The sequence below is a fragment of the Neolamprologus brichardi genome, chromosome 12 (assembly GCF_056152115.1).
Source record: "Neolamprologus brichardi isolate AB-2024 chromosome 12, ASM5615211v1, whole genome shotgun sequence".
NCBI classification, from domain to species: domain Eukaryota; kingdom Metazoa; phylum Chordata; class Actinopteri; order Cichliformes; family Cichlidae; genus Neolamprologus; species Neolamprologus brichardi.
In genome coordinates, this window is record NC_142115.1 from 7153873 (window position 1) to 7175948 (window position 22076).

At 42.0% G+C, this 22076-nt stretch overlaps 2 protein-coding genes across 2 annotated transcripts; both read left to right on the forward strand.

Annotated features, from left to right (window-relative positions):
• The first annotated feature begins 1648 nt into the window (after positions 1-1648).
• Positions 1649-6348, forward strand: zgc:113436 (gypsy retrotransposon integrase-like protein 1). Its single transcript, XM_006797532.3, has 8 exons — positions 1649-1979; positions 2460-2653; positions 2752-2863; positions 2972-3110; positions 3222-3276; positions 3375-3632; positions 3712-3828; positions 5788-6348. Exons 1-8 carry the CDS (start codon positions 1811-1813, stop codon positions 6043-6045), a joined length of 1302 nt encoding a protein of 433 aa, XP_006797595.1. The 5' UTR covers positions 1649-1810; the 3' UTR covers positions 6046-6348.
• A 1173-nt stretch (positions 6349-7521) lies between these two features.
• On the forward strand, positions 7522-21813 carry abcb9 (ATP binding cassette subfamily B member 9). Its single transcript, XM_087848962.1, has 11 exons — positions 7522-8716; positions 10428-10542; positions 10741-10871; positions 10959-11164; positions 15947-16144; positions 16246-16374; positions 16459-16647; positions 16829-17002; positions 19371-19530; positions 20017-20153; positions 20275-21813. Exons 1-11 carry the CDS (start codon positions 8068-8070, stop codon positions 20593-20595), a joined length of 2409 nt encoding a protein of 802 aa, XP_087705088.1. The 5' UTR covers positions 7522-8067; the 3' UTR covers positions 20596-21813.
• The last annotated feature ends 263 nt before the right edge of the window (positions 21814-22076 follow it).

A 22076-nucleotide genomic window follows, 5' to 3' on the forward strand; every position in this document is an offset into this window, starting at 1 on the left:
ACTCATGCTGCGCGACGTCATGCCAGCGCATATTGGGAATGGCATAGGCACCGATCGGTTTTCTATCGCCCATTTGCTGGGAGTAAGGGCGCCCTCCGTTTGCGAGGTGCACCTGCTGCTGGCGGCACAGGGAGGAGAGGGCGGGGCGGCGGGGATTCTCTGGCTGGCTGGAGTAGCATCTAATAACCAACTCGCAAAATGAAAGAAAATAAAAACAAACCAACAAACACGAAAACACCAGACATTATGATACAGACTTATAATTTGCACCGATGTTTTTCCTCGGTGCGCCTGCTCGCTGCAAGTAAACAAACAATAAATATAAGAAGAGTAAGAAAATAAATACACACTTTAGAACTCGAGGAAAAGGGATCACTAACAATTTAAAATTTATATTTTATATTTTGATGATTTAATGTCTCACACACAACCCGTGGGAAGGGGAGGGGGGCCCTGCTGTTTCCAAATAGAACACATTTCATTCATAATGTTGTAAATCCAAGCCCATTATGTATTCATGATTTGAATCCTGGGTTCAAAGCCATCAGGTGCTCAGTTTAGAAAAAAGAGAAAAGAAGAGGAGGAGAAATGAGCAAAAGATACAGGTAAGCAGATGTGTCATTGGATAATGGCAGGCCATGTATCCTGAAACAATCAGAATACTTTATTAATCGCTAAGGAAGTTATGTGGGTTACAGTTGCTCCAAGAAGAAATGGTAAAAATAGTAACAGTAACAGACCAAACTCCAAACAATACATTATGTTACAGATTGTAATATTAATTAGTCATTGTCAATTGTTGATTTGTCCTGTTCTCATTGTATGACGAATTATGATGGCTGTTTGGTAGCTGTTTGCATACTATGCATACTCTCTCTCTCTCTCTTCATATGTGTGTGTGTGTGTGTGTGTGTGTTTCTCTTGTGAAATTCAGTATGGTTCTGACAAAAGTTCTATGTTAATGTACAATCCTGTGTGTGTGTGTGTGTGTGGGAGGGGGGGGGCGCCAGAGGGAGTCTTCGCCCAGGGCGCCAAACAGGCTAGGACCGCCACTGTCCACACCCAAACTCACATATGTTCACAAGCTCTATCTAATGACTGAAAGAATTAGATCGCACTATTGCATGAAGGGTGGCTGGCCTCTCCTTACTTCTGCGTTAGATCTACGTCATAACTTATGCCATAACCGGAGTCCCATTTTACCCTACTCAGCAACATTATACGTAACCTGAAGAGCACCACCCACATACCACGACCACTTGAATGGCGTGGAAGGTTGTAGTGTAGGGATAAAAGATGCTTCCGGTTACTACCATTGACTGTAGAAAACATCTTAAAACATAAATCTTTTCTACAGTCAATGATTACTACATAACCGGTCTAAATCAAGCTTTAAGTCAAGATTTACGATAGATTTATACTTTTTAGAGCTACGGTCAGAAGTTAAGTCATTCGAGAAAAACTGATGCAAATAAACAAAAACCAACCAACAAACAAAAAAATACAAAAAAAAAAAAAACTTATGAAAACTTAGCAAACTGCTACTTCCGGCTAACTTTTAGCTACGATTGTTTTGTTTTTTAAGAGATGTCTCTGAGATGTCTCTATACTTCCAGAAGGGGGTGCTAAAGAAACAATAATTGATAGCAACTACCTAAAGGACAAAGTAGAAGAAGACAGGTACAGTATTTTCACCCTGACCTGTAACTCTTGTGTTTCTGTAGTTTAGAGGCTAATGATGCCGTTGGACAAAAGGTATTTCTATGTTTAATAAGGAGCACACTGGCTGTGCTCACTTTCGTCCTGTGAAATGCTGAGCGTGGAGTCACTGCCAGTGGCTGAGGAGGAGGTGGTTGAATCCAGCTCCAACAAACTCGGAGACATTTACACGTTTGTGGCTAAAGGCAGTTTTCCTCAGACGATGAATCCGATACGAAAGAAGAACCTCAAGAGATACGCTCAGAAATTCATCATTGATGGTAGGGCTTCATTCAGTCACTCGGTTCAGCAGCGGTGTGTGTTGCTTTTGTTCATCTTCAGCAGTCAGTTTAACTCCTGGCTTCAGTTTAACTCCTGGCTTCTCCCTCCCCTGATTTAAAATTTCCTTGCTAGGCTGGTATAACGTTTAGGGCATGACTAGGTGGATCAGTAGGGATCTGCAGAAAATTCGGCTACTCACAATTCTAAAACTGATCCTCGGTGCTTGCAAAAATGAGCTCTTGGGTACTTTAGATGAAAACGATTATAGGAATAATATTCATTTTTAGATAACCTGTTTATATGCCGAATTAAAGACAGACCACAGCTGTTTTCGGGCAGTTCGCAGTTTTGATCATGTAAATGTCTACTTTTGCTGGAGATCAAGACGACATTAAATGCCTACATTTATAATGCGGTATGGTATGACCTGGGATTAAGTTTCTCACTACATGATTCCCTGATTTATATCTGTGTTCAAGAGGGCAAGCTCTACTATGTGGGGCCCAAGAAAGAAGAGAAGAGGGAGGTGGTGATTGAGTCTGAGAGGAAGAGGCAGATTTTTCTTGACTGCCACTTCAGCGATATTGGCCATCACCTGGGCCAGAAGAAGACCGTCCACAGGATCCAGAGCAAGTACTACTGGCTGGGAATCATCAAGGATGTCGTGGACTGGGTACACACATTCCTCTGTGTATGGTGTTTGTTTGTTTGTTTTTCAAATCTGGTAGGAATGCTGATAACAGTGTCTAACTTTTGTTACCACTGTTTCAGATAAAAGTCTGTGAAACGTGTCAGCACACAGAGAGAAATAAGAACCAGTCGAGAACTATTCGGCCAATAAAAGTGGATGCACCTTGGGAAATTGTCGGGATTGACACGATAGGTTTTTGCCTCAGTTCATTTAAGCAAATTCTCTTTGATTATGTCTGCAAGATAATTTCTTTCCACAGATGTTAGGCTGACTGTGTGGTTTGTCTCTCCTCTTTGTCAGGGGCCTTGCCAGAGACCCAGAGAGGCAACAAGAATGTCACGGTGGTGATTGATTACTTCACTAAATGGCCAGAGGCTTTCCCAGTGCAAAAGACAGATGTTGCCTCGGTTGCAAGATGCATCTCTAAATGCATATACAGGTTGAAAACAACTTATTTGCAGACCATGGACATGAGCAAAATTACCAAGAATTAAATACCCACAATGGTGCTTTTCAGCCTGATGCTGATCTCTGCTCTCTTTTTAATCAGGTTCGGTGCCCCTAAAATGATAGTTTGTACACAGAATGCTGACTTCTGTGATAAGGTGAGACTGCAGCAGCAGAGTTGTATAAAATAATAAGATTGAGAACGGTAGGTCAACACTACGAAGGCATGTTTTGATCTTGATTTTTAATTTTCTAGGTGACAAAGGTGCTGTTTGAAAGGTGGAGCATCACACAGAAGGTCTCTCCTGTGGATCAGCCTCAGCTCAACCCACTCCACGACTGCACAAGCCCTCTGTTGAAAGAAGCCATACTGCAGATGGTGTCGGAGAAGCAGGCAGAATGGGATGATTTTCTCGACCCTGTGCTGTTTCTGTTCAGGACATCCACCAACCCCACAACAAAGTTCACTCCTTACTCTCTCATGTTTAACAGGACAGCCAGTTTACCAAATGAGGTGAGACTGCAGGAGATAAGTGAGCTCTAAACACCTGGTTGGTTTGCCAATTCCTCAAACATAATTTCTTTTCACGTAGAACGCAGCAAGTCGGCTGAATCGTGACGAGCCGGAGCAGGATGTGTACTCTACGAAGGAGAAGGCCTCTGCGTACATGAGTGTCATTCAGGAGCAGCAGAACTCTGTTAAGCAGTTGGTAATTCTCATCATTTTCTTCTGTCTTCCTTAAGTGAAAATGGATGCTGGTGATCGAGTGTGCGATCGCACGAATCCAGGCAGAGGTCAGGAAGTCTGTCATAAAGCAATAGTTGCATGCTAATAAAGTTGTGTGCAAAAGTCTTGAGCCACCAAACATTTCCTTATATTTTGCCAACAAGGAGCCAGATAGTCTTGTCATTTTCCTAATGTGGTCTTGAACAGCAGTTCCCCAGGCTCTGATCATTCTTCACTCATTGTCAGTTCAGCCCTTGTACCTGAATATTTTCAGGGGAATGGTTTCTGTTATGTTAAGCCACTTAGCGCTGATCTGTGAATCACTCAAGCATAAACAAAATGCAGCTAACTCAAGGGATGAGTCACTGTTGTGTCCGCACATAACAGACAACTTGGCAAAGAATCAACTTTAAATTGTACCTATAGGTACTTTGTTACTAGCTGTCTGATGCAAAAACACACAATTTGTGCACTCTTCTTTAGTTGCCTTTGACAGATGTGAAATAGTATTTTTGCACCACTAAGATGACTGACAAAAACTTGGCATATGTGGACATGTTGTGTGGTGTGTCCTAAGGAAACGGGACAAGTGGAGGACAAACGATGTGGCAGGAATGAAAACAACAATCTACAATAGATGAACCGTATGAGAAAAGTCATGTCTGTAAGAATTAGAAAAAGCTCTGACAGAGAATCTAAGACGTGTGTCTGACCCATCTAACGATCACTGAAACCTCTTCAGAAATGATCTCAGTGGAACGATGACTGACAGGAAGCTATTGTTAAGGAGGGGAAATGGGGAGAAAAGGCTGAGGAATGCCAAATTCCACAAGAACCGGACTGCAGATAAGTGGCAGAAAGTCTTTTGGAGTGTTAGATCCAAATTTAAAATCGTAATTAGTAGAGATAGACCAATCCGATATTATGTATCGGTCCGATACTGACCCATGGCGTAACTCAGCTCATAACCTCAGCACATCGGAGCAGTGTGCGTCACGTGATAGAGCGGCTGTGCGAGACCTGTCGGAGGTCTGGTTGAGCATTTGGAGCCTTGCTACCAAACCGGCATTTCATCTCCGAGGAAGTTATCTCAGAGAGAAGTAAAGCAAGTGTGTAAGTTCATCTTTGAATGTTTGTAAAGCATTCCCACGTTAAGCTTAACAACCAATATGTGGAGCGACTGCCTCTTCTCTCTCCCTCCCTCTCCTGCTGCTACTTCAATCATGAAACTGATCAATGATCAGCTGATCGGTTTTTCTGTCACGACTCCGTCTTTCTTGTTTGTTTTTGGCCCACTTTGCACCAGAAAGAGGAAACCAGTGGCTGAACAACAGCAGCACGTTTAACCTTGATAAGCTGTTGTTAGAATTTATTTAATATTATTTCTACACCAGGATCTTTTTCTACGTAGCTGACGGCTGTAACTGTGCAGGGGCTGATCTAGCAAAGTTTTGCCAGGGGGGCAGGTAGGGCGTTAACAGAGATAAGGGGGCACAAAGACATACTTTTCTTTCTTATTCTCATTTAAAATGTCTAGCTTTTAATAAATAATTATCTGAATCTTACAACCAAAGTTTTAATCTGATGTAAAATGTATAGAAGTCCATTACTGTATATAGTAACTATTAAGTCTAATATACCCTAGTAAGCTATAGTACTTTTTCCTTTGGGAAGGTACCATCTGTGCAGTCTGCAATTCTGTTGTAGAAAGATGTTGAATCTATTTAATTATTGTGGAAAAATAATTGATTTCAGTGCATTTTTTTTACATGTGCGTTAAATTAAAGTTGATTACGTTGATTTAGCAAATTAAACTAATCTATTAGAGAATCCCATTATAACATCCTCCATAATCTCTGTTAAGCCTTAAATTAAGTGACAGCAAACATGCATGGAAGCTCATTTGGTTTTTGTCTCTTTTATCCTTTGGTTCCATGTTCAGGTGTTAACCAATATGAATGCAGCCTACAAACAAGAGAAGAAGAATGCCAAGCGCAAGTCACACAACATGTCCCCAGTGACCTTTAAAGCGGCAGACCCCATGTTTTCTCCAGGAGAAGCACCTTCACTGAAAAAAGTGAAAGAGGAGCGTTTGTATTTGACTTTTCCCGTTGAGACGGTGCTGGCCACCGAGCAGAGCAGCTCAGAGGATGTAAAGACTGAGTTAGTGTATCACTTGGCTGAGTCCGATGTAAACTGAGAAGGGTGTAGGTGCAGAAGATGTTCCGGATGTTGGTGATACTCAGGTCAGTGCAAGGCACCAAAGGTACCTGAATTATCTGGAATTTCATCCGGAATCCAACCAGCGGCCCACATCTTCTTTTACGCCCGCACTCTTTTCCCCAATGAACTGTTGTTTCTCCTGAAAATCATCTTAACTTATTTTCATTTTGTAGTACTATAAAGGTATTTGTACCTTTTATTTGCTAAAATACTTTACAAATAAAGGTGTTGTTTCATTTATGTATACTAGATGTGTAGTTATTATTAAAGCCTGACCAATTTGTCAGTGGAAAATTGTTATCTGATCATCACTCATTGATATTGGCATTTACAACAACAGATAAATGAAAATTTAAGAAGTAAAAAAAGAGAAGAGAGAAACACCCTTTCACTGTGTCACGAGTGTCGATATTGCATTGTTTGTCCACCAGAGGGCACTCTACACATTGTTGCAAGAGTTCCTGATGATTTAAAATGTATATCATCTTTGAAAAATATGCTGGCTCTACTGCACAACACACAAACTACAAAAACAAATGTCTCACTGAGCTAATAAGTTTATAAATATTCAAATTTGTTGAATTAGTCATAAGTAATAATAGAATTTTGGTTTCTAAACGTGAGCTCAAATAGTAGTTATTTCCCTTTAGTTTTAATCCATCCATCTCTTCTAATAAATCACAGATATGTATGAAAGTCACAATAATTTTGAGAATTTCTGTTTAATTTACTTAATAACAAAAAAAAATCACAGTGACTGTAAAGTTGACTTTCACAATCTCAAAAGTCAGTGGACAAAGTAACACAAACACCAAGATTCTATACAACTCTGATGCCATCTTTCAGTCAGATATGACCACAGCTGGGAGGGTTTGCTAGGCTTCAGTTGGCTTGAGTTTACCTTAAGAAGCTCTGTGGTGACTCACATGATAGATGAGATGACCTAAAACCCAATGCAACAACAACCTGTTAGTAAGTCATTAACTTACTGATGGTAATTAACTGATAGTAACTTCATACTTCTGACCCGCCAACCCAGTGATGTCATATTGGTGTCAGATGGCACTGCACATGCTCTAAAACAGAAGGTTAAAAGACTGATTGTTTTAAATCTAGCTTCACAAACAGAGTGATACATGTTATGTTCCATGTCCCCTTTAATGGAAAACTGGGAGGAGCCAAACTGGTCATTTTCAGCGAGACTCTATGGCAAGATCCGTAAAGCTAAAAGGGAAGATGTGTCACTCTGTCTTCTTTCCTGTAACTTTAGCCATTTAAAAGCGGGTTTCTGCAGTCTGCAGAACAGGAGTGGGCATTCTTTAACCACCAGACGTCATTGGCTTCGTATTTGGGTTAGGGACATGTGAACCTCTTGAGTAGAAAAACACAAGATAGCAAAAAATATGAACTGGCGGTAGAAACGCTCGCTCTTAATCTTCTGTAATCTAAACGAGCTTCGATGCCGGCGTCCCCTTGAACGCCGGTATCGAAGTTCATGTATTCGTTACATGAACTTGAGTCAGTTTGGGTTGTAATGCTTGTGTTTGAGGACAACATTGAATAAGGAGAGGGGTTTCAGTGAGTTACTGAATGCTGTCGGGGCTGGACAGTAACAAGATTTAACACGGAAGTGTAACGCAACGCAGCTGACCGCCCTCAAGAAGCTAATTCACAAAGCTAGCCAACAATTTAGCAGGATATGTGTTACAGTAATGCTGCGGCATGGCTGGACAATCATTAACGGTGTAGTGACGTCTAAATGCTGGTAGTTGTAATAAGACTACTTGATATTTTCTGTGCAGCTGCATAAAACGGGAAAAGACCGGAAAGAATACTTAAAATAATCCGGTTTTGCTGAGTGTTTGTTTTCTTGTCTGGTGTATGTTTTGAGAAACTTTTCTCACATTTTATTCAAACCGCTGCTGCACTGTAACCGATCATTTCTCGAGCCGCTGTTTGCTGCTTTGTGCCGGTGCTGCTCTCTGTTCTGATAATCAGCATGGGAATCTACGTGGCTGTGGGCTGCATCGTGTCATACGTCCTCCTGGATGTTGTCACCACCACTGTCCTGTACGCACATGGATCACAGCTGAGCACCTTCACAGAGGATGCTCTCAACTTTAACATCCTTCAGTCTGCACTGGACATCTGGGGGACAGTGCTGCTCCGAGCCTCCCTCCTGCTGGGAGCCTCTTTAGGGGTGACATGGAACAAGGTGGACGGCCCGCAGAGGGTTGCTAAATCCACCAGCCTTATTCTCCTCATCTGTCTGATCGTCATCACCTATACACTGGCCAAGCTGCTGATGCTGACTGAGGTGAGGACTTTGAGCATCAGTCACCAGCCCTGGCTCTTGAGCCTGATATGTTGGACTTGTGCCTCTTCTCTGGGAGTAATGCTGCTCTGGAGGTGGCTGGGGAAGGAGCCGGAGTCTGAGAGCAGCAGTAGTGGTAGAGGAACAAGGGGCCGTGAGGACACTGAAAAGCTGGTGGAGACAGTTGGCGAGGAGGAGCAGGAGTTGGGCTCTGAGAGAAAGAAGGAGAAGGACAGCAGCTCAGGGGCCACACTGGGACGCCTGCTGAGCTACTGCAAAAAGGATGCTGAGCTGCTCTCTGTTGCTGTCCTCTTCCTCATCATCTCTGCTGTGTGTGAGTGTCCTTAATGTCACATTATTTACTGCTGTCTGCTATAAAGGATTTAGACACACTGCCCCAATGCAACTGACAAAACTGAGTCTGCAGGTTCTGATTACGCTACTCATGCCGCGTTACACAACACTTTTTAATTACAGATAAGTGCTATGGTAGAAAAACAAGTGCGTTCTTTTCAATATGTTCCAATTGTTGATGCTTTCTGTTATGGAATTATTAAAAGGACCCCTAACTCACTCATATGGGTCCCAGTTCCTAAAAGACAAATGTTTTTTGTCATAAAGCCCAAAGATATTGATCAGTATATTCATCTACATTACTAACCAGAAGCCTCACCCACCTGCTGTTCAAACCTTCTGTTTCAAAGGACTAGCCAATCAGAAGAAAGTTGACTTAAACGGTGCCTGTGCCAAGGCCCTGTATATTAAACGCTGGGTTTCATTTCAACTGTGAAGCATACAGAGCGTCTCTATTAGAGTCCAAGAATAAAAATAAAAGAGCTGGAAATGGTATATTTGGTGAATGCCAATAAACATCTATACATACATTAATAAGTCAAAGTCATACTAAGTAACTCTAAGGCTCATTATTGTTCATAACAGTGGGCTGAATGCCACAACCTCCAACAGCACTCAGAGTTTTATCAGTTTCATCAAATCTTTAACTTATGGAATATCATTAAATACACACATTTCATTCAAATCATTTTGGAAGTTTGCTCATTTTCTTTGAAGTGCAATATAAAAATTTGAGGTATTTTCTGTACTTGTACATCTAAACTATGCATTTGTCCATCCATCCATTGGTTTTGTGCTGCTTAAAAAGCGATTACAGGGGCAACAGTCTGAGCAGAGACGCCTAGAACTCACTTTCCTCCACGTCAGCCTCCAGCTCTTCCACAAGGATATCCCAAACCAGCCAAAAGACATAATTTGTCCAGCATGTCCTTGGTGGGCCCAGGGGTCTCTTTCTTGTTGGGTATACAAGAAAAACTTCATATTGGACATGTTCAGGAGGCATCTTAACTAATCATCCCTTGCCTGAACTGCTCCCCAGGAACTGAGCATCTGAGCTCTAAGGGTGAGCCCAAACACCTCGAGGTTCTGTTCCTAAATGTTAGAAAAACATTTGGGACAAGGGGAGTCCCAAATGTCCCAAAAAACAAAAAACGCTCTCACTATGAATGTACAGTGACCTTATTTTTCACTCTGATTTAGAATTGAATAAAAAAAAAAAAAAGCATGGAGCATGGAGGTTACCACTGTTGCCGCACAGCAAGAATATCCTGAGTTCAATTCTCCATCAGGCTGTGGTCTTTCAGTGTGGAGTTTGCATGTTCTCCCCGGGTACTCCGGCTTCCTCCCACAGTCCAAAGACATGCAGCTTGTGGGGATAGGTTAATTGATCAATCTAAGTTGCCTATAGGTGTGAATGTGAGCATGAATGGTTGTCTGTCTCTGTGTGTTAGCCCTGCGACAGACTGGCGACCTGTCCAGGATGTACCCCGCCTCTCGCCCTATGACAGCTGGGATAGGCACAAGCACACCCTGCCACTTTGAAAGGGATAAGCCGAAGCGAATGGATGGATGGATAAAAAACAAATTAAATAAAATTTAATGCTCAAGTTGTCACAAAGCCTTTATGTATGGATCATCAGTTCAACTTAGACTTTAAAAAACATTAAGTAATGATGACTCTTTGCTTTCAGGTGAGGCTTTCATACCGTACTACTATGGGAAAGCCATAGACAGTATTGTGGTTCACCAAAGCATGGAGTACTTTGCCAAACCTGTGATCATACTTGCAGCACTGGCCTTAGCCAGGTGAGCATCCGCAGTTGTAGGTTTTAATTTTTGTTTTTTATGTTTTGTTTACATTTTGTTGTAAATTACACAGAGGAATGCATTGAGCTTATACACTGAGATGATCCTAGGCGAAGCTGCTTGCTTTGTTTAGATGATGTCGTGTGTTAAATGCCAAACCACAGAACTGCTTCATGGCAGTCTTTTCTCTCTCCTCAGTTCACTTGCAATCGGAGTACGAGGAGGTGTCTTCACCCTGACGTTTGCGAGATTAAACCTTCGTCTCAGGAACCATCTTTTCCGAACCTTGATGAGGCAGGAAATTGCCTTTTTTGATGAAAATCACACAGGTGATGTTGAACGCAAGTTCCCGTGCACACATCGCTCTCTTCCATTGATCCGTTCTAATGTTATTCCACGCCCGTGTAACCCTGCAGGTGACATCCTTTCACGTCTGTCTGCTGACACCACCCAGGTGAGCGACCTCATCTCCCAGAACGTCAATATCTTCCTGCGGAGTGTCATTAAGAGCGTTGGCTTCTTCATCTTCATGTTTGGCATGTCCTGGAAGCTCACACTGGTGACCATCATGGGATTCCCTTTCATCGGTCTAGTCTCAAAACTTTATGGTGAATACTACAAGGTAAAGTAGTTTTGTCTGAATGTTAATTTCTTTATAGTTTGCTTCCAAGAAGTCACATATTATTGTAATTTTTTTAAAGTGGTCTTGAGAAATAGTTATTACAGTTGTTGAGTATTGCAGCATCAACAGTGATCAAGTCGAAGGGAAATGACAACGGAGGCAAAAATGTCCTTAACATTTTGGGAACCACATTAGGGAACGCGGCAAAACCTTTCCTCATGGGTGCCATTTTTGTTGGGGTACACTTTCTCTCTCAGGGGCGTGATGATGCAGCATACGTGCTTCCTTGTGGTGACAAATAAAATACTGTCTCTCTGTTAAACAGCAATAACCATAATACAGTTCAACACATTGTACAACATGAGTACACATAGGGTGACCAACCGTTCTCTTTTCCCTGGACATGTCCACTTTTCACGTTCTGTCCGGGGGGATTTTCGAGATGGATGAAAATGTCCGGGTTTTCCTATAGGCATACAGAGGACCCATATGTGCGACTTCGTTCCGAACTGCTGCGTTGTAAGTGGTTGTTCCGCGCTCACAGTCAGGACAGAGTGCGCAGCGGCGCGCTGAAAAGATGCCACAAGATGCCAAAGCGCAAGTGCATCTTTTCAGACAAACTGCAAAACAAATTTCCCTTGTACCATCCCTCAGAATAAATGGGAGGTGGAGTGCACTGTGTGCAGAGCTGGCAAATACGTTTGTGTGTCTAACAAAGGTTTAAAAACGTATAAACAGGGGTGCATATAAGTGGTCTGCAGGTGCGCATTCGCTGTCAAAATAAAAGACGCGCACCAGATAAGAAGTTGCAACGTGCGTTTGCGTACATATAAAAGGCACTGTTTTTGTTCGCTAGAGTGGGATTTTCACGGCATATTCTGCACCAAATCTTTGTGCGTTCATCATTTGTTTGAAGCCAGCTCACCTCCTGCAACCACTTGTCCGAGAATATGCGCTTCTTTTTGCGGTTCGGACTCCTTCTGACATTTCTTTGGAGGTGGAGGAACACCAAAGTAATTGCTTAAAGGAGCTTGCTTATGTGCTCCTTTAAGCAATTACTTATGTGCACCCTGCATACAAAGGCTGTGCGAGGCGAAAATTCATCTAGTAAGTTGACTGAGTTCTTTGTTACACCTGGTAAAAACGAGGATGTCGTTGTTTCTGAACATTAAACTTGTGCCTTTCATGGTGTGTAACTTGAAGGCCCTGAGTACTTTCTCCCACACTGAAAACACTGGAATGATAAAATTATTTGAACATTACCTAATAAGACTGATTCAGGACAGACAATTAGTTATTTTAAACTTTTCTATCAGTCCTTCACAAACAGGGAACAGTCTGTCTATTCTCTCCATCTGTCAGCTGCTGCTGGCTCTTCCTCCTCTTCCTCACACATTGCTGAGTTTGTCCTGGTCAATCATCAGGGGTGACATAATATTCAGTACTTACCTTTGACAGTTCACTCTTCGGCCTCTCTGCTTCTTGCCGCAAAATACGGCAGAAGCAGAGAGGTAGAAGAATGAACTGTCAAAAGTAAGTACTGAATATTATGTCACTTATTTATGTGCGAATGTTTAATAATGAAGAACATTAAAACATTACTGTTGGCCACATGCCGGCAAAGTTATGTGACATTAGCGATGTTTGTACTTTGGTAATTTGGTTTTACAGCCTTTACTTTAAAATATACGCCGTTCGATAGTCGACCTTAATCTTACAGAGAATGTGATGATTTTATGCATAATTAAAGTCAGTCATATATCCACAAACACAACAAGCTGAAAGTCAGTGATGCTGCTCGGTTTGCAGTCCTGAATATCACGGCACAAGCAGGATTCACTGCACTGTTAATGTTAGCTATGTTATATTGCTGCCTCTGTTCGGTGGTGTCGAGCCAAACGGACTTTAACGTGTGTTTGAACGAGCTGACGGTTCGCTCGTTAAGCTGAAAGAAAGATGCTTTAATCACAGGAGTCACACATGTGTCCACTGTACCATCTGGGAACTCTTCTTGTTTAGCACTCATAATAACACAAACACTAATCCTCCTTCTCTTGTGCTGTTTTGTTGCAGTGTATACACCTGAGACTGTCACCTGTCTGTCTGACCCACAGTTCACCTTTAATGGTTTTTCAAAGAACCTTTTTAAAAAAGGTTCTTTAAAGAACCATTTTAAATCTTTCAAAATAAAATGTATTATAAATTGAATTTGAGTAGGGTAAAATAAATACGACCACAGCAAAGACATATATTAATGGTTTATTGCCATTTTGTAGTATACCAAAAGACAAAAAGGCATTTTAACCCTCAGCACCACATCACTACTAATACATGTCACATATTAGTCATTTAAACAGTAATAATTAAACATTTTTACTATACTATAAATAAATATATATAAATACTATATCTATAGATAACACAACAATTAATACATGTATTGTTTAATTAATAAAACATCAGAAAGTGATAAAGACACATTAGAAATAGCAATTGCTTCATAACAGACCAATAGATCAACACATTTTCCTCAGCAGATGTTTGCATGTTCAGTAAAAATATTTCAACAAGTTTTTGATTAAAATTATCAATGAACTTCAGCCTTACCTTATGTAAGGTAAGTTTCATGTTGGACTCATGGTCCATTGTTAGTCCAGTTTAGGATAATGTCTCTGACGTATGTACAGTGGGGCAAAAAAGTATTTAGTCAGCCACCGATTGTGCAAGTTCCCCCACTTAAAATGATGACAGAGGTCAGTAATTTGCACCAGAGGTACACTTCAACTGTGAGAGACAGAATGTGAAAAAAAAATCCATGAATTCACATGGGTAGGATTTGTAAAGAATTTATTCGTAAATCAGGGTGGAAAATAAGTATTTGGTCACCTCAAACAAGGAAAATCCCTGGCTCTCACAGACCTGTAACGTCTTCTGTAAGAAGCTTTTCTGTCCCCCACTCGTTACCTGTATGAATGGCACCTGTTTGACCTCATCATCTGTATAAAAGACACCTGTCCACAGCCTCAACCAGTCAGACTCCAAACTCTGCCATGGCCAAGACCAAAGAGCTTTCGAAGGACACCAGGAAAAGAATTGTAGACCTGCACCAGACTGGGAAGAGTGAATCTACAATAGGCAAGCAGCTTGGTGTGAAAAAATCAACTGTGGGAGCAATCATCAGAAAATGAAAGACATACAAGACCACTGATAATCTCCCTCGATCTGGGGCTCCACGCAAGATCTCATCCCGTGGGGTCAAAATGATCATGAGAACGGTGAGCAAAGATCCCAGAACCACACGGGGGGACCTGGTGAATGACCTGCAGAGAGCTGGGACCAAAGTAACAAAGGTCACCATCAGTAACACACTACAACGGCAGGGAATCAAATCCCGCAGTGCCAGACGTGTTCCGCTGCTGAAGCCAGTGCATGTCCAGGCCCGTCTGAAGTTTGCCAGAGAGCACATGGATGATACAGCAGAGGATTGGGAGAATGTCATGTGGTCAGATGAAACCAAAGCAGAACTTTTTGGTATAAACTCAACTCGTCGTGTTTGGAGGAAGAAGAATACTGAGTTGCATCCCAAGAACACCATACCTACTGTGAAGCATGGGGGTGGAAACATCATGCTATGGGGCTGTTTTTCTGCCAAGGGGACAGGACGACTGATCCGTGTTAAGGACAGAATGAATGGGCCCAAGTATCGTGAGATTTTGAGCCAAAACCTTCTTCCATCAGTGAGAACTTTGAAGATGAAACGAGGCTGGGTCTTCCAACATTACAATGATCCAAAACACACCGCCCGGGCAACAAAGGAGTGGCTCCGTAAGAAGCATTTGAAAGTCCTGGAGTGGCCTAGCCAGTCTCCAGACCTCAACCCCATAGAAAATCTGTGGCGGGAGTTGAAAGTCCGTGTTGCTCGGCAACAGCCCCAAAACATCACTGCTCTTGAGAAGATCTGCATGGAGGAATGGGCCAAAATACCAGCTACTTTGTGTGCAAACCTGGTAAAGACCTATAATAAACGTTTGACCTCTGTTATTGTCAACAAAGGTTATGTTACAAAGTATTGAGTTGTATTTTTGTTATTGACCAAATACTTATTTTCCACCCTGATTTACAAATAAATTCTTAACAAATCCTACCATGTGAATTCATGGATTTTTTTTTTCACATTCTGTCTCTCACAGTTGAAGTGTACCTCTGGTGCAAATTACTGACCTCTGTCATCATTTTAAGTGGGGGAACTTGCACAATCGGTGGCTGACTAAATACTTTTTTGCCCCACTGTACCATATCAAATATATGTCATATCAAAACAACCCCACACCTGCAGTTGTTTCAGTTTTTCACAGGTGTTTCCTGTCAGCTGGTCAACCTCACTCAGGTGGACATCCATATCAGCCAACCAAACCTCCCTTTGTGCTTCAAATCCCTCCCACTCTGAGACAAGGAGCTGAGAGAGAGAAAACAAGGGTCAATTATAAGAAGAGAGAAAAGTGAAACCCTCCTCAGAAGGTCTTACTCGCATACCTGCAGTCGACCTGTGATGGACTCCTGTTTGGCGTTCACGTCATCCCAGCGGTGGCCGCACTTCCTTGCTGTTGCCAGCAGCCGAGTCTGCAGGGTGCCCTGGAAGAGCTGAGTTAATGTTCGACTCCTCCTGGTCAGGCGGGCTAGAGACCACACCCCTGCTACAAAAGAATCCCTGACACTATTCCCAATCAGGCTCTGTACTATTTATGATTAGCTAACTTTTATATTTTCTTCTGTTCTTTCCAGAATCTGACCAAAAAGGTGCAAACAACCCTCGCAGAGGCCAATAAAGTTGCAGAAGAAACCATCTCAGCCATGAGGACGGTGCGGAGCTTTGCCAACGAGAATGGAGAGGCCGATTCCTATTACGCCAAACTCTTAGTCATGTTCCAGCTCAACAAAAAACAAGCCCTGGCCTACGCTTGCTACATGTGGTCCAGTTGTGTAGGTATCTGCAGTTACCCTTTACATAATTCATCTGCATGGTTTATTTAGTGGTCTCTGTTTTTACCTTACAGCAAGGGATTTTTTTGTGTGTTTTCCAGATCTCAGAGCTTGCTCTCGAGCTGGCTATCCTCTACTATGGAGGCCACCTTGTGATTACTAATCAGATGAGTAGCGGTGCCTTGATATCTTTTTTCATATACATGCTAGAGCTCGGCGAATGTCTTGAGGTATTTCATCTATCATTCTCCACAGGTCGTTTGTTTTCTGTTCTGAAGACATGGCAATGAATCCATGTTGTCTTCACTTTGCAGAGCATTGCATCAGTGTACACGGGCCTCATGCAAGGAGTTGGAGCTGCTGAGAAGGTTTTTGAGTATCTGGATAGGAAACCCGAACACCCCTCTGATGGCACAGAGGGTCCGGAGACATGCGCCGGTCTGGTTGAATTTAAAGACGTCACGTTTGCCTACCCGACACGCCCTGAAACTGATATTCTCAAGGTTTGTCCTCAGGGATCCTGAACACCTGAAGAAATTATTCACAAGTGGTCTGTTTGACTCATGGTGGTAGAGATGAGGGCAGTTTACTAGAAGATTGCAACAATATAACCAACTAAATGAGGGTGAAGTTAGGATGCAGTTGACATTATGTCTGCTTAGTTTGAAATGGGTCTTTTTGCAGGGGGTGTCATTCCTCCTGCGTCCCGGAGAAGTGACTGCCCTTGTGGGACCTTCAGGCAGTGGGAAGAGCTCCTGTGTGAGTCTTCTGGAAAATTTCTACCTTCCTCAGCAAGGCCAGGTGCTGCTGGATGGAAGGCCTGTTCAAAGCTTTCAGCATGACTACCTCCACTCCAAGGTTAGTCAGTGTATAAGACATTTTTATGTGTAATCTTTGCATTATTTATTTATTTATATATATATATATATATATATATACAGTATATATATATATATATATATATATATATATATATATACACACATGTGTGTATGTTTTTTTTATACATGTAGAACTCAGCAGGAACTACACTAAGCAGGAGGCGTGGCTCTGATACAGTGTTCAGGAGGCTGTACACATACTAACAGTGAATGCACTGTGATGTTGAATTGTGCACATTGGCACAATCCAACATCACAAGAACTTTTGTTGAGTAGTTGTCTGAAAATCTCCTGAAAAGAGCAAAACTGCCAATGTGTTTGTTCATCTCTATGTTTTCTGATTTTTCCTGCCCTGTGTCAGTTTCTGCTGGCGATGATAAAAACTAGTGTCATAAAAGCAAAACATTAAGAAGGGCTAAAAAACATAATTTCTTATGAATAAAAAGTAACATTTTTCTAGGGGGCTATTTTTAGTGGTACACTTTTCTCACTACACTTACAGTGGGGCAAAAAAGTATTTAGTCAGCCACCGATTGTGCAAGTTCCCCCACTTAAAATGATGACAGAGGTCAGTAATTTGCACCAGAGGTACACTTCAACTGTGAGAGACAGAATGTGAAAAAAAAATCCATGAATTCACATGGTAGGATTTGTAAAGAATTTATTCGTAAATCAGGGTGGAAAATAAGTATTTGGTCAGTAACAAAAATACAACTCAATACTTTGTAACATAACCTTTGTTGGCAATAACAGAGGTCAAACGTTTACTATAGGTCTTTACCAGGTTTGCACACACAGTAGCTGGTATTTTGGCCCATTCCTCCATGCAGATCTTCTCAAGAGCAGTGATGTTTTGGGGCTGTCGCAGAGCAACACGGACTTTCAACTCCCGCCACAGATTTTCTATGGGGTTGAGGTCTGGAGACTGGCTAGGCCACTCCAGGACTTTCAAATGCTTCTTACGGAGCCACTCCTTTGTTGCCCGGGCGGTGTGTTTTGGATCATTGTCATGTTGGAAGACCCAGCCTCGTTTCATCTTCAAAGTTCTCACTGATGGAAGGAGGTTTTGGCTCAAAATCTCACGATACTTGGCCCCATTCATTCTGTCCTTAACACGGATCAGTCGTCCTGTCCCCTTGGCAGAATAACAGCCCCATAGCATGATGTTTCCACCCCCATGCTTCACAGTAGGTATGGTGTTCTTGGGATGCAACTCAGTATTCTTCTTCCTCCAAACACGACGAGTTGAGTTTATACCAAAAAGTTCTACTTTGGTTTCATCTGACCACATGACATTCTCCCAATCCTCTGCTGTATCATCCATGTGCTCTCTGGCAAACTTCAGACGGGCCTGGACATGCACTGGCTTCAGCAGCGGAACACGTCTGGCACTGCGGGATTTGATTCCCTGCCGTTGTAGTGTGTTACTGATGGTGACCTTTGTTACTTTGGTCCCAGCTCTCTGCAGGTCATTCACCAGGTCCCCCCGTGTGGTTCTGGGATCTTTGCTCACCGTTCTCATGATCATTTTGACCCCACGGGATGAGATCTTGCGTGGAGCCCCAGATCGAGGGAGATTATCAGTGGTCTTGTATGTCTTCCATTTTCTGATGATTGCTCCCACAGTTGATTTTTTCACACCAAGCTGCTTGCCTATTGTAGATTCACTCTTCCCAGTCTGGTGCAGGTCTACAATTCTTTTCCTGGTGTCCTTCGAAAGCTCTTTGGTCTTGGCCATGGCGGAGTTTGGAGTCTGACTGGTTGAGGCTGTGGACAGGTGTCGTTTATACAGATGATGAGGTCAAACAGGTGCCATTCATACAGGTAACGAGTGGGGGACAGAAAAGCTTCTTACAGAAGACGTTACAGGTCTGTGAGAGCCAGGGATTTTCCTTGTTTGAGGTGACCAAATACTTATTTTCCACCCTGATTTACGAATAAATTCTTTACAAATCCTACCATGTGAATTCATGGATTTTTTTTTTCAAATTCTGTCTCTCACAGTTGAAGTGTACCTCTGGTGCAAATTACTGACCTCTGTCATCATTTTAAGTGGGGGAACTTGCACAATCGGTGGCTGACTAAATACTTTTTTGCCCCACTGTATGTGTCATCTGAAAAGCATTCAAAGCAGCAGGGTGGTGTACGCAAGACTCACTCAAAATAAACTACAGCCTGCTACTCGTGTTACTTGTAATCAAACAGGACCTCTCAGTGTAACAGTCTAGCTTCATGATGGGTTTGTTTTTCTTTTTTCGGAGTCCCATACTTTGTATACAAATACACCCCTTGGCTTGTTAGTCTTCAGCATAAAGTAATTTCTATTCTTTATTGTGTGTCTGCAGGTGGCTCTTGTAGGTCAAGAGCCTGTGCTGTTTGCCCGCACAGTTGAGGAGAACATTACCTATGGCCTGACTGATGTCCCCAGGGAGGCAGTGCTGCAGGCAGCCACCAAGGCTAATGCTCATGATTTTATTACCACTCTCCCTAAAGGCTATGAAACAAGTAATCATTAAATCTGTTCATTTGTAAATCAGCTTTTTATGTGCTCTATGTGTAATGGACATGCTTGTTAAGCTGGGACCTCAAGAGAAAAAGTCACATTTAACATCGGTCCCTGGCAGATTTGTTTTACTATACAGAGCTTTACTGCACATTGCAAAGCTGCTTGCAGAGGCATCAGAAACTATAGGTTGGCTGATACAGCTTAAGTAGCATGCACCATTTGAGATCTGCCAATAGGATGTGTGGAAAAGTAAGAAGTGACCATGAGATAGTATGGCTGACACTGAGATCAGCTGATTTGCCAGGCTTGCCAGCTGAGCCTGACTCTAGGGTCTGCTTAAAACTAACACAGTGCTCAGATTTAAATGCACAAATATCACAGCCATACAAAAAAATAGAGCTATGTTCTTTAATAAAGAAATGGATATGTGTTTCATAAGATGAAATGATGTATTTGACTGACTTTCACCTTACTGTTTTCTTGAGGTGTTGGCGAGAAGGGCACACAGTTGTCAGGGGGACAGAAACAAAGAGTTGCCATTGCAAGAGCTCTCATCCGCAACCCTCGTGTTCTTGTCCTGGATGAGGCCACTAGCGCTCTGGATGCAGAAAGTGAACACATTGTAAGTGTTATCAAAGCCAGAGGAGAGCTTCAGTACAGCAGCTGTTACCAAGCAGACATGCAGCATATTTGCATTATGGAATAATATAGGGGTGTTGATGTATTTGCTGAATTCACTACAGGTTCAACAGGCTCTGAACAATGTCCTGCGGGACCACACCGTGTTGGTGATCGCCCATCGGCTCAGCACAGTGGAGAAGGCAGACAACATTCTTGTAATTGACAGGGGCCACGTGGCAGAACAGGGATCTCACAGTGAGCTGATGGCCAGCGGCGGACTCTACTCTAAGCTGGTTCAGAGGCAGGTCCTGGGCATCGAGACTGGGGAGGAGGACCTACACTCGCCACAAAACGCCAGCTGGAAGTCAGGTGGAGGACAGCAGTGGAGAGGACGAAGCAGCAGCGGCAGCCTGAGCGAGTCTGAGTGTAGTGTGCGTTACTGAGAACGACCTGCAGTGTGTAGATGTGACACTGGACTGTAATTAAGTTAAAAATACTTAAATCTGCATTTGGGTTTGTAATCTGTTGGACAAAGACACAAGTTTTGTAGTGTTTCACCTGCACACTACCACAGTGGATTTTAAATTCATCAATATGAGACTGATGTGCAGACTTTTAGCTTTAATTCAGGGGGTTTCATTGGCAAAACTTTGCCATTAACAGATTAGCTGTTGCATTATGGGCATTGTTTTAATGCAATTGTTTTTAAAAGAAAGAAAGAATTCTGTCATCATGCACTTTAATTGTTTTGCTGTCTCTCTGATAGGTTAGTTCAGGTTTTGCAGCCTAATGATGGCCTCCCTCACTTGCACTGACCTCTCTTTGGGTTCATATTTAAAATTACAGTGAAAAGCTATAAAATACACATTCAACACTTTATATCAATTTCAGATATTACATTGGTAATGAAATAGCAAGGGAACGGGCCTCAGCTGGCCATGAAAGTGCTTGTACAGCTACAGGGACAAAAAACGACAAAAATTGTATGTCTCCAACAAATTATTGAGCTATCTGTTTCAGAACATATAAAACAGGGTGGGGACAAATAAAACTTGAATGAATTGCATGTTTGGCTGTTATATTAGCTTTAAGGAAAATGTGTTGCTGTTGATGTGCTACAAGAGAGGCGTGGTTGTATTTTGTGTTTTTGTTTACCTCCACATTACACCTCAGCAATATTTATTATTTTGTTGAAACTTCCTCAGGATTTAGTTCTGCTGTTGTATTGTTCACGCTGTAGCAGGCATGGAGATGCTGGCTTGTTTTTACTGCGTGGAGTAGGTGGTATTCTTGGTAAAAAGAAAAGACAGGTGCCTTTGTCTGTGGAATAGTGTGCAATAAGAATATTATATGATTGAAAATGAATAGCACTACAGAAACATATTGCAATTGTATTTAACACTGACAATGAAAAGTAAATGTAGCTAAATAAAATATTCCTTTATTTTTGCAGACATGTTATATATGTATGTATATATGGCAAGTGAATATATTATGTATATGATGGCAAAATCCCTTTTTTAAATGGCAATAATGGATCATGAAATATGAATCTTACAGTCTGATCTATGCTGTGTCTGTTGTAATACTGGTAAAACATCCCAAATAAAATTCTGAAATATATTTATGTTGCTTCAATGACAGCGACTACAACTGAAATAACATTTTAGACTGAAAATGACTGAAACTTTAGTAACTAACCAATATGCAAATGTTATAGCAAAAATTGACTGTTAACCATAAAGTCTATACAATTGCCAATTTGCTGTTTCTTCTACGTTGTTCCATCAAAATAAGAAGGCTTCAGGAATCTATGATGGATATTTTACACTATACTACGATTATAAAAACAATTGTCATTGACCACAAACCGTCATCCACTGGGCTCAGGCCACCTCTTTGCTTTTACACTAGCGCCATCTAG

Excerpts from the sequence above, each read along its gene's own strand:
- zgc:113436 (XM_006797532.3), top strand. The coding sequence starts at position 1,811 with ATGCTGAGCGTGGAGTCACTGCCAGTGGCTGAGGAGGAGGTGGTTGAA. Across the intron at positions 1,980-2,459 it reads TCAGAAATTCATCATTGATG|AGGGCAAGCTCTACTATGTG; the intron begins GTAGGGCTTCAT and ends TCTGTGTTCAAG. Across the intron at positions 3,277-3,374 it reads ATGCTGACTTCTGTGATAAG|GTGACAAAGGTGCTGTTTGA; the intron begins GTGAGACTGCAG and ends TTAATTTTCTAG.
- abcb9 (XM_087848962.1), top strand. The coding sequence starts at position 8,068 with ATGGGAATCTACGTGGCTGTGGGCTGCATCGTGTCATACGTCCTCCTG. Across the intron at positions 11,165-15,946 it reads TTTATGGTGAATACTACAAG|AATCTGACCAAAAAGGTGCA; the intron begins GTAAAGTAGTTT and ends TGTTCTTTCCAG. Across the intron at positions 17,003-19,370 it reads ATGACTACCTCCACTCCAAG|GTGGCTCTTGTAGGTCAAGA; the intron begins GTTAGTCAGTGT and ends GTGTGTCTGCAG.